At 36.3% G+C, this 13,061-nt stretch overlaps 1 protein-coding gene across 1 annotated transcript; it reads left to right on the forward strand.

The window, feature by feature from the left end:
- Positions 1–4,897: 4,897 nt before the first annotated feature.
- On the forward strand, positions 4,898–12,239 carry LOC127831284 (uncharacterized). The gene is made up of 3 exons (XM_052356259.1): positions 4,898–4,919; positions 9,195–9,344; positions 11,975–12,239. Exons 1-3 carry the CDS (start codon positions 4,898–4,900, stop codon positions 12,115–12,117), a joined length of 315 nt encoding a protein of 104 aa, XP_052212219.1. The 3' UTR covers positions 12,118–12,239.
- The last annotated feature ends 822 nt before the right edge of the window (positions 12,240–13,061 follow it).

A 13,061-nucleotide genomic window follows, 5' to 3' on the forward strand; every position in this document is an offset into this window, starting at 1 on the left:
TTAAAATATCTTCTTCAACATTTAAAAAAAGGTCAAAATTCACCAACAAATGCCATGCAAATGACGTTTACTTTATGTATATAAATTTGCAAAGCTTTTTATAAAATCAGGGTATATAAAGGTATGCTATAGTTACCACGGTTTAATCACACGAGCAATCGTATATTCATGCCGTACTAAAATCCAACATAAAAATAATTACCTCAAAATCAGCATCGTTGTCTTCATGGTGCTTTCTCTAGTAAGTGTACCAAAATGAAATCCAAGATAAGTCAACTGTTGGATAAGAAGACTTCATGCAATTAAATTATAATCGCGAATCGTGTTTGCATCTTGTAGAAACATGAATAGTCTAAACTAAATGTCAACCGGATGGACGATCTCCTTTTGCTGCCATTTTTTTAAATAAATGGAATCGTCTATCAAAAATGATTGTAATCAATAAGACCTTCGTACTGTGTCTTACATCTGACATCTGTCAATTCGTGATGTCATGTTTGTGACATCAAAGCAGGAGCGGTTCCAGGGTTTTCGAATAGGGGGGGGGGGGGCGTAGGTCAAGTTTTACAGGGGGTGGATACTTAAGTGAAAAATTGACAACCCTAAAACGGTTGATAGTAGCTTATGATATCCTATTCTATGCGCCGCAAGCAATTTTTTGGGTTAACCAACCCTTGGCATTCGATTTTAAGGCCCCAAATATGCACATTTTATTAAAAAAAATATTGGCTGATTTTAGGGGGGGGGCGCACGCCGCTTCCGCCCTCCTAAAACCGCCCTTGCCAAGGTCCCAAAATGTTTAGGGGAACACCAAAACGACACATTTGTTTCACAACTGTGAATATTGGAAAATAATCTGGTGAAATTAACATAAATGGAATTAAGAAAAATGACATAAATATATTCCGATTTCTATGAAGAATTGTCGTTTGTATCTTTTTTTGTGTCAATGACAACAGTTATGTATGTGTCGCTTATAATAATAGACTTTTTTTCAGCTACTGAACTTATCTTATCGCCGTACAAGAATATTGAATTGACACGGACTCTTGTGCAAGCCTTTCTTCAAATTTAGGTAGGAAAATTGGATGGCATGTTCAGTTAACTGGTAATTACGACCGACACGGAGTCCTTGTCATTTGAGCCTGATTACTGACGTTGGGTGTAAAGCCGTTCACAGAGTAAAGTGAGCTTTATTCGGCGATAATTTGATTATGGGTTTAGTATCTGATGCATTGCGCAGCTGCACCCGAACGACCACCCGTTTAAGAAGAGAACCTGTAATTCCTGGCAGTTTTCATAGAAAGGCATTTTCCTTTGCCGGCCCCATAATTACCCAAAGAGCTGAGCACAGAGGTTGGGACCAGAGGTCCCGGTGTGATCCTGGATCGATGATTCTATCCAAGATTATTCGCCTTCTATCGCTGATTCAAAGATGGCAAAGCTGTCAGTCTCCAGCAGAAATACCGAGGCATTCACATGTTGTTCTACCCAGACGGTTTCTGTCAGACTGACCTTATATAACCAAACTTGTCGAAACGGCCTTAAAGCGGGTATATACGATTTTTTATATGTGTTAAATTGTAATATATTGATAAAATATGTTACAAAAACAAAAAATAGGCAAGAAAAATTATACATTAAAGCCGAATTTCATAAATGCAGCAAAGACAAATGATCGCCCCGAGCCGATAGTGACGTACATATTTTCCTACAATAACCGAAGCATTCGTCTTTGTATTAGGATCGGAGATAGTGTTCGTTTGTCGTATGAATAGATATCGTTGCAGGAATTCAAATAAACCGTTAAACTAAGTTTAGATGCACATCGTACATGTATGGTATACATGCTGGCGAATTCGGCTGTACAGCCGTTTTCAATTTCAGAATTAAATATCTGGCTTATTTCGCATTTTTCGAAACATGTTCTTCTTAACTTTTATTTTAATTTATATTGAAATATATATATATAAGTTTTTTACACAGTTTATATAAATTCATAAATATTTGACAAAATCGTATATACCCGCTTTAAACCCACCCGCTTTAAACCGAAAGCAAAAACTTACGGACCCCTCGCTTTTCCGATTTCCGACCAATTTAAAACAAGGGTTTTGTCATTTTTAACTACAGCTTAACGTTTTTGGTCGAAAATAAATAAATATAACCGCTTCGGTCGATCTTCACCGCAGCTGACAATTATGGAAAATACTGACCACAGTTGACCATTTCGGACAATACTAACTAAAAACTGACCATTCTGGTGGAAGTCGGCTCAAAGAACCTCGTCGGGTAATCTAAATCTAACCTTAAAGTTTTAGTCATTTTACTTCAAGTTTTCGTTTTTAACATGACTTACAAAGGTGTGCGACATTTATCGTTAATGTTGCGACATATATCGTCAGTTGAAATTTTTGCGACATTTATCGTAAAAGTTGCGACATTTATCGTCAGTAGAATTTGCGACATATGTCGGTCCTTGCGATATTTATCGTCAACGTTGCGACAAATATCGTAGCCTGCGACATTTAACGGCGATGCGACATTTGTAGGCGCTACACTGTGTATTTTTAAAAAGGGTGTTATTTTCAACATTTTTTCGTTTATAGAGGGTTTCGAAAAATAAACGTTGTTCTTCTAGTATTTCAGTTCTGTTTGTTATATCTTTGCCATTGACTACTAATTTGTGTACAGTTTTTTGTTCACTTCTATGTTTTTCAATGTTTGCGAAGTATTTTGTATTTTATTCATTGTGTTCAACATGCTGTGCATGCTGTGCACGCGCTCTTTAAGATTTAAGAACGAACTCTTTCATTGTTTGTGAATGCGCGTACTCGTCACGATAGTGACAATTATTTTGTTTAAACAATGCCACCGTGGATTAGTGTTCATGTCTAAGGAGAATCGTTGCGTTTCCTTCCGCAAATCATTTTTTCTTAAATGTTTCAATTTTTTTCGAGTTTCAATTCTAGACTTTCTTCGATTTCAACGGTTGTCTTAGAGCGTTATTTGGAGGCATCTGTTATCATCGAAACTACTCTGCCTCGAGCCCCTTTTCACTGGTACTGTAACCAGTGTATAACATGGGCTACAATTAACGCGAACGTTGTTTATGGTGTTAAAAGAGTATTTTAACTTAAAATATACAATAAAAAGGTATTGCTATGCATGTGCATGATTACTGTTGTCACGCGCGCTTTAAATTTAGATGCAGTTTTTTTTTTCTTGTTGCTTGTTGTTTTGTAGATTGTATGCAATCCTGGTGTCTCTTAGCTTAATGCAATTGATTTTTTTTGTTTTGCGTCACGTGTTTGACCAGCAAATCTAGAAGTGTTTTTTTTTTGTACAACATTTTTTTACGTTGACGTTAAATCATTTCATGTTTACTACTTTTTGAATACTGAAATATTTCTCCAACGAAAGTAATTAATTTGCTGGTACTGGTCTTATGTTATATAATCGCGTTCCTCCCATGACGTGCAAAGGAGTGACGCGATTAGAAATGCTTAAAATATATGTCTTGCTGAATATAAAACATCAGTATAGGTTACATTCCACTGTGATGAACCACTGTGGATATAAACAACTGTTGGTTAACTGATGCATTACCAACAGAAGTTCAAATATGCCTATGTGGCATGATCATCGAAACGGACTAAAAGAGCAGCAAGTTCTATTTAACAATTATCTCTACAACCACTGTCACCACAGTTGCAATAACAACATAATCATTGATAACAACAACAACAACAAATAATAATAGTAATAATAGTACATGTAATAATAATGATAATAATCACAATTAATAATCAACAATCAAAATAAACATTTTGGCTTTACCATTTACCACTTAGATACGTATTTTGACGCATTTTAAGTCCCTCAGAAAGTTAAATTTAATTAACGACCTTTCTTACTGGATTCAAGTTTTAAAAGCTTCTTTTCCAAACCTTAGATACTGATGAGCAGCAAACAGCTTAAAACCTTACTCGCACGCTGCTCTGGTTTTATGCTGTTTGCACATAGCTATGTTCACTTGCTTATGAGTGAGAAAGGGTTAATTAATTTGTTTTTATATGATTTAACGTGTTTATTGATGTTATCAACCGTTAGATAAGCGATAACAAGAACATGCATGTATGTACGTGCTACCGAGAGCTTGTACGAATTCTTCCAGAAAGATGTCTTGATGAATTATACATTTGCTAGAATGATGTTGGACACACGCCACGTTGTTTTCAGCATCAGTCGCTCTTGGGATTCGCTGACAAACTTGAACGTCCTATTCCCATGTGGATTTTGTTGAACGTAGGTATGCGTTGGAAAATCCAATTGTTTTCAAGGTGTGCTTTGTTAATCAAAGTTCTATGTAACTTAAGGGGGAATTAGAGCAGCGTTTGTGTGCTTTGCGAACCCACTTGTTTTCAAGGTGTGCATTGTTAATCAAAGTTCTATGTAACAAAGAGGCAATTAGAACCAGTGAATGTATGGAATGTTCGGATTGTAGCGACGGATTTGTGTTTTGAAAACGTCTGTGATATATGTTATGTTGAGGCTCCACGCTGATTGGAGTCTATGCTGGTATTAGCATACTTCGAAGAAATTGGGGTATTCCTCAAAGTGGTGCCATAGATAGTTCAACCAAGCATTCCATTATTAACCGCCACGCTTTACATTTGACGATATGATATTTATTGGAACAATAACGTGGCATTATTCGCATTTTCATGCTGTTCAAATATCAAAACTTATTCAATACAAGCATAAGCAACGTTTTTAAGACCAAAAGGGTTGCTCTAACCTGAGAAGGGGTTCTAAGCATCTGCGAAATTTTGTCACTGACTTTTAACAACTTTGGATATTTTCTTAGTAGTGTCAAAGATTTGAATATCTCAAAATGAGTCTTTACAAGGACACAAGTTTGTTTGCGATGATCTCGTTCGGACTGATCATTGTGGCCTTCTTGTTGCATATGTTTGGTTTCTACACGTCCCTTTGGGCAACGCCATCCGAAATAACGATATCAAGGTAAACAAAGCAAAGCGGTGTAAATAAATTTTTACGTAAAAATAGCATTCTAAAAAGTGTATTATACGGAGTAGCGTTGTTACATGGGAGCATTCGTTGATGCTTTTGAATAGATTATCGTTAAATTAATTGCGCACAACTGTAAATGTTTCGTTCGATTCTGAATTGAGCATTTTTAATTTGTAATCCGAATTTCGGAAACACGCTTCCAATTGTTAATGCTTACGCGACAATAAAAAAATATTGTGTCAAATAAAAAGTGCTTTATCCTTTGTCTCAATAAAAAGCGCGCAAAAATTATGCAGACATGTAGAACGTCGCATGGAAAGTATGGATGTATTTTGTGTTGTATAAAAACGGAAACATCACGTCAGGCGAATTACGCGTGTTCAGTGAAAACAAAAACGTCCCGGTTGGACGTTATTTCATCACATCTTTAAATAGTAACAAATGCCATAATGTTTTTGATACTTAAGAAATTTTGCGAATGTTTGTGTTTCCTGTTATTCTTGAGCACATTTATAGTAAATATTAACCAGAATTTGCTTTAAAACTGGAATATACGGGATTATCGGGTATTTGGCGAGTTATAATTCTGGTACAAGTTAGCAATATATTGCGATATATTGCAATACAAGTTTTTGAACTGACAATATATTGCAATACGGTTTTTGGCGTATTGTTGCATCACTACCCGGCACCAAACGATATAACAGCCACGTGGTCGTTTGGCCTTTGGAAGGATTGTTACTCGACGACATGGTTCTTTCGATGTTACGACGTTAAAGATATTGGTAAGAAATGTACCGTTTTGGCGTAAACATCTTGATCGTACAAAACGAGTCGGCCACTCAGTTCAAATATGAACTTATAAGATTGATTTATTAAAACACAATACCAGCGCATTGCGTTATATCATGTAAGATTAACTGTACACTCTTTTAAACTATAAAAGCCTATGTTTGATACTGATTAAATGGATTAATTCACGACAGTTTGTGAGCAAGAAAATAAGAATGAATGCATTTCTCTAAAATTTTGCCTAAAATTCTGACTTATGTTTCAATGCGTGAATTGTAATACGATAAAATATTGGCCTAACTAATCGTAAAATGTAACAACTTACGACATTATGGAATTACATTATACCATGCGAAGCAGTTAACGGCACAACTGCGTTTACAGGTTATCATACAAACACATTCCATCACAATCCCATTACTCCATCACTCAGTCAATCTTACTTGATCATTTCTCCATGATTTTGCAAGGCCTTGTCCTAGCCTATAAACCGACAGAGAAAATTTCGTGGTAACGCAAAGTACGTTTACCTGGTAAATAGACTTGCATTCTGCAAGGATTTCCAGATTTTTCGTTTAATTCGACAAGTATACGATGGCAAGCATTGATTTAAAACAACAATTTTTATTTGCATAATTTACCAGTCCCCATATTCTAACAGGTACGACATGTTCCGCATTTATGGAATTTTTCGTATTAAAGAAATCTCTCCTTAGTGAAAACCTAGTAACGTCTGGAAGTGTCGACCCTGGTTAGTCTGCGCGTTAAACCCCGTGTTCACAGAGCGCGGCTGTTCTATATATCTAAGGTGAGCGCTCATTCTGAGCTTTAAGGATACCGTGATGTCCGTCTTCCGTCAGTGCGTGCGTGCATCAGTGAACATTTTTAGCTCGGCTGTTTTCGGAGTAGTCTGCCGTCCGCGTCGTGCTAAACCTTAACATTTTGTTAACCTTTTGAACATTGGTTCTAAAATGAAAGTGCTTTTACCAACAACATTGAAACTTCACATGTAGGTGCATCTTGATGAGTACTACACGCCACAACGATTTTGGGGTCAATAGGTCAAAGGCCAAGCAAGGTCAATGTGTCCTCTAATAAAATCTGACAAGCTTTCATGTATTCAAAACTGCACCCGCAGCCGAGCGTTGGCACCCGTTATGCGGTGCTCTTGTTGGTTCTAGTAAATTCTCCTCCTGAAGTGCTGGGTATAAGCTATAATTGTAAGCAACACCAAACATTTAAAATGATTTTACATTCACATCGTTTAATAATTTATACTCATCGGCGAATTATTTTAAGCACACGTTCCCTACCGCGAGTGACGTTATACGCAGGAACATCCCAACGTCAAAGCAATAAATATATATTGTCAGGATGACTCTTAAATATATTTTCTAACGCAATCTTTTTTTTAAATATTTTTTAAAATCTTAATTGTTGGCCAAGACTCTGTTTATATGTTCTAATATTGCCTCAGCCCATTATGGCATATCAAACATACTTCAAAACGTAAAACACAGATAAATATCAATTCAATGTCAAACCAATTGTCAAACGTAAGCCAGAAAACCCTTGCTGTACCAACTTCGTGTTAGATCATTTCTCCAAAGACCGAAGTATCCAAGACTTAAGTAGTACGCACAGGCTAATCAGGGACGACACTTTCCGCTTTTATGACATTTTTTGTTTAAATGAAGTCTTTTCGTAGCAAAAATCCAATTGAGTCGGAAAGTGTCATCCCTGATTAGACTGTGCGGACTGCACCGGCTAATCTGGGACACACTTTACGCACATGCATTAAGCCCAGTTTTCACAGAATGCGGCTCATATAATACCAGTAGAGCACTACACGCTAGCTCTTTGGAATGTTCAATCGTTGAAATAGGCACCACTCAAAATGAAGCATCATTTCCTGACAGGTTGTAATGGAACAAAAACATTAACTTTTTTCTCTTTCATTTCTTTATCGCCATCCGGGTGACTCAGACGCGCATACAAAGCATCCGGGTTACACACCACTGATAGTCTGTCACTTAGCAACCGTTTGGCATTTGTCCAGGCAAGGGCATTAGTAATATGCCTCTGAGATGATGCCAGGGTTACATAATGATATTTTTATTAATAATACTTGGGCGTTATCTAGATTACAACAGAAAGTGGTGGACTGAGACATTATGAAAAGATATACCCATACAATTCTGTGTCCTTTACCTCTCATTTACTAATACAATCCGTTATAAAACTTAGCTATTATTAGTTTTGTATTAGCTTATAAATGGGTAACGAACAATACGAATGCAATTAACAAGACGTCAAATACTGGATGTACGGTTGATTGTTTCACTCTAGTATACGGTATTTGCCTCGTAAACCTCTTTCTTTCATTAACCTCGACAACTTCGCGTATTCATGAAGAGCAATCATTATGAATAAATTAATAAACGAATGATATTTTTATATACGATGAAAGTAATGTCTTCAGCAAACACAGTTTGTCTTAAGGAAACCGAAAGGGTAGACAATGGTCGCCTGACGTAAACGCTCATTTTCACATATATGCACATGTAGTAAAAATTCTGAAAAAACTGTATGAAGAAATAAAAGACGTAAAAAAGTATAATAATATATTTAACATTACTACTGTTATCTCATTGCGTTCGGTTAAACTGCTTATACATGGTCAATCTTTACATCGAGCGAAGAAGTGTGACAGTTGTAACTAAAACCTGCACAATATTTTAAGTAAAAGAAATAGCCGCGGTAATTCGTCAAACTGACAACAACTGTCTTAATTCAGAGGTACAGGAAAAATAGCCATGGAAATTAGTGCTTACTGAGAAATACCGTACTTAGTTAAATCAAAAGTGGGAGAATAGCCGTGGATATGAATATAACTGACACATTCCAAACTTGATGCAATTATGAGAAAATAGCCAGGGAAAGGAATTATACTTGCATTGCCCTACGTAGATCACATGTGGGAGAATAGCAGTGGAAATAAAAAATATATATACTGACACATGCCTTGTATATTCCTAGTAGAGATAATGGCCGCAGAAATGGTTGCATAGTACTGTAATCTGCACTGATCACTCCAGACGTACCGTCGCCGTGGTGTAATAGTTCGTGTGTCCGCCTTGCGACGGGGGGAAACTGGTTTGATCCCCACTGTGGGAGCGTTCTTTTGATCTCACACAAAGACACCATGTTCTGGTTCTAGCCCCAGGAAACAGACCCGAGAGCGTTTCAATAAGTATGACGCTGTCGATGCAATCGAGCTAAAATAAATAGGTATAAACTAATCCAGACGTATGGTAAAACAAACCAGTGAACATTTATTAAAAAACCTTTTTCCTCTATTTCAGGTTGGCTAAAGGCTACTCAGGCCTTTGAGGTGCTTGGATTCATCGCTGCTGTCGTCGCGCTGATCCTGATCATTCTCTACATCTTCGTGCCGGCCACAATCGGCAAGCGGATCGTCTTCATCCTGAGCATTTTAGCCTGCTTTGCCGCAGGTAAGTGAACATGGGACCTTATTCACAAACATTGTGTGACGTAATGTTTAACCCATTTATGCCTATTAGACTCTCCCATCCTTCTAAATTGGATAAATTTATCTCAAAATTAGGGATGTCAAGTATATTTATTTCTATATTATGCATAATTCTTACAGAAATTCCTTTAAGCAAACGGCGTAGACCCTGATGAGACGCCGCATAATACGGCGTCTCATCTGGGCCTACGCTGTTTGCCAATGCCATTTTTTCTAGACGCTAGGCATAAATGGATTAACTGAGACATAAGAAACGAGGTAAAATTGAGCATCAAGTACTATTGACTGTGGAAACACAAATATTCTCGGATGTCAAGTTTTCGCTCTGTTTTCGCGATCCTTCTATTGTGCGAATTATTACCAGAGCGTGTATCTCATACATATTGTTTGTTCTTAACGATATTTACCAAATGAACAGTCATATAACTATACAAAGATTTATTTCCCGAGAAAACTGACGTCTTTGTCTATAAAAAGCAGAGTCTGAGTCTAAAACTTTAGCTCAAATATGTATTTGGTTGGGATTTCATGAACCCACGCATAGACTTACGAATAAAGAATATACGTAGAATACATATAACGTATTCTTAGATTTGTTTAATAATACTTAGACAACATATAACGTATTCTTAGATTTGTTTAATATGCTTCAAGCCGTGCAATCAATGTCACACATGGACATATGTATAAAGGAGAATATATCCACACTATTTTTATATAAAAATTAAGAGAATATTTAAAACGAAAAATTAAAAGATTTTACTCTATATCATTGCGCTCTAGTTATTCAAATAGTTTTTGCTGAATACGAGACGGTTAAAGAATTCGAGTACTGTTAATTATGGGGTTTTTCGCTCTACTGGCCGAAGGCCTGAAGAGCTTATGTCATGGCGTGGTTTCCGTCGTCCGTCCGTGCGTGCGTGCGTGTGAGCGTGCGTGCGTTAGACTTTTTCTTGTTTACGCGATAAAGTCCACAGTTTTCATCCGATTCTTTTCAAACTTGTTCAGTGTCTTTATATTAATTAGGACTCGAACCCTATCGAAAATGGGTTACATCAGAGTAAGTCCAGAATTATCTCCCCTTGAATTTGAAAAAAATGTGAAATAAGGCTTGTTTACGCAATAAAGTCCACAGTTTTCATCCAATCATTTCTCAACTTGCACAGTGTCTTTATCTGAATGATGAGTCAAACCCTATTGAAAATGAGCAATATTGAAGTTTTAAGTCCAGAATTATCGCCCCTTGAATTTGAGAAAAAAATGAAAATCTGTAACATTTTGCCATAACTTTTGCAATATTGAAGATAGCAACTTCATATTTGGCATGCATGTGTATCTCATAGAGCTGCACATTTTGAGTGGTGAAAGGTCAAGGTCAAGGTCATCCTTCAAGGTCAAAGGTTAAACAAATTAATTCATAGCGGCGCAGAAGGGGACATAGTGTTTCCGACAAACACATTTCTTGTTTGTTTACATATAAAGTTCTATCCTTTTGAAACTTCAACGGATGCTTTATATCATCAAGGGCCAGATCCCCATTGAGAGTGAAGAAAATTTGTCCAACTTATTGTTGAGAAGGAGCCATTTGAAGTTTAAATTTTTCGTTTCTCCTTGTTTATGCGATAAATTTCCCATTTTGGGTCTGTTTATTTAAAACTTACTCAGATCGTTCATACTATTAAGGGCTTAAGCCCTATTGATTCCAGCCAGTAGAGCTATTCAGGCCCTCATGGGCCTCTTGTTTTCTAAACGGTAGTAGACGAAATGCGTTTTAATATGCTGGCATTGCTGCTTTGATAAAGTTAAGAAAGGTTAAGGTCACAATCCAACCAAATGTCAAATACATCTCAATCATTTATTATTTTACTTATTTTTTCCGCATGAATAAATATCGATATTCAGATAAATGGATTATTCAAAAATACATGTTATAGATGGTTGTATCAAATGAAATATAAAAATTATGAGTATTGACTAACTTTTGTACATTAACCCATGTATGCCTAGCGTCTAGAAAAAAAACCTTGGCAAACAGCGTAGTCCCTGATGAGACGCCGCATGATGCGGCGTCTCATCAGGGTCTGCGCTGTTTGCTTAAAGGAATTTATGTTATAAATATTCTAAATAGCCTAAATAAATAAATATACTAGACATCCCTAATTTTGAAAATTGATCCAATTTAGAAGGATGAGAGAGTCAACAGGGCATAAATGGGTTAAAGAAAATGTTTATCATAATTGTTCCTCAAGTGATTGTGAAATATACCAAGCAAATAAATGCAAACTGATACTTTAGAATTGGTGCTCTAATCCTTGATGCTGGTGCTAAACAGAAATGCTTGTTTTGAAAATTAAATAATTGTCCTGGTGAAAATAAAACAAACGTTTTTACGTTACGGAAAATAAATACTTTTTAGTACAAACGTCATATTTAGCAATGTCTGTGACTTCATTCAATACCATTGAAAGCTGCATAATACGGTTGTAATGACATCTATATCCAAAATTGCCATTAACACTACAATTGTTAAGTTAAAATTATATTTACAACGGTTTCAGTGCTTTGATGATTGTTTTTTCTTTTGCATTCCAGCCGGTTGCATTCTCCTAGGCATCATCATCTTTGGCTCGGTAATACAATACAACCTCTCGTGGTCGTTCGCTCTCTGCTGTATAGCGGGCATCATCTTCGCCATTTCCGGCCTTCTGCTGGTCGTCGACATGTGCAAACGTTAAATTCTAGTGTCGCCGGGTGGTGAAAAGTGTGCAGCCAGTCCGGGACTCGAACCCGGGACACCTCGCTTACAGGGCGAATGCTCTCCCGGGCCGCCACACATCCTTCCACTAATCCCGTTTAAGTTCGGTACCGTGACATTAAGTTGTTTTCATATTTAATTTGCATGAATCCATTTTGTGCATTTCCTATATTAGGAATTAGAAGGTATATTAATGTTGACATGACAGTAAATTGCATACATTATACATGTATTTACATGTACATTTCTAAGTGTGTGTGTGTTTTAATTAATAGTATTCTGAAAGTTGTTGCCAAAATATATATCACCTTTTATATTGAAATATCAACATGTATCATGTCTCATGATTATGAATTATGACCAAACAAAAACGTATTTTCAGTTTTTGTTGTTATAGTTGATTATTAGCAGTTTTGCATACTTAGTATTGCTTACTACAGCTTCTTTATAGAATGCTTTTATTGAAGTTATTTATTATGAATTCTGTAGAATATGAGATATTTAAAACTCTAATGTACAGCTTTCATGAAGCGGTTTATGTTACTATAGTACTGACGTTGTTGTGGTACTTAATTGAAACCAATTAAGTAAATTGCTGGTACATTCGAAACAGTATTATATATTGTCGTACGTTGCTGTAAACTGTTTATCTAAGATGGGATTACTCAGGTGGTGTAGCCCTTACGATATGTTCATTTGGTTTTAAAATAATGATTATTATATTTGCCTGATGTACATTGCAACTAATGAAATATTTTTCATTAACATTATTAAAACACATAATTATATATTAAGAAAAAGTCAGGAGCCTTTTGTTTTAAAGCAGGGATGTATGTCATAGGGTAACATTTACAGTTACAGTGTTTTTATAGTCGGTCGATCAAGGCTTAAGATCGATTTAACAAATCATCATTCCCCAGTACT

This window comes from Dreissena polymorpha, chromosome 5 (assembly GCF_020536995.1).
Source record: "Dreissena polymorpha isolate Duluth1 chromosome 5, UMN_Dpol_1.0, whole genome shotgun sequence".
Classification (NCBI taxonomy): Eukaryota; Metazoa; Mollusca; class Bivalvia; order Myida; family Dreissenidae; genus Dreissena; species Dreissena polymorpha.

What these genes read in the sequence shown, in the direction of transcription:
- LOC127831284 (XM_052356259.1), top strand. Translation starts at nt 4,898, where the DNA reads ATGAGTCTTTACAAGGACACAA. An exon ending in GAGTCTTTACAAGGACACAA is followed by an intron (nt 4,920 to 9,194) that starts GTTTGTTTGCGA and finishes CCTCTATTTCAG; the next exon opens with GTTGGCTAAAGGCTACTCAG. An exon ending in TTTAGCCTGCTTTGCCGCAG is followed by an intron (nt 9,345 to 11,974) that starts GTAAGTGAACAT and finishes TTTGCATTCCAG; the next exon opens with CCGGTTGCATTCTCCTAGGC.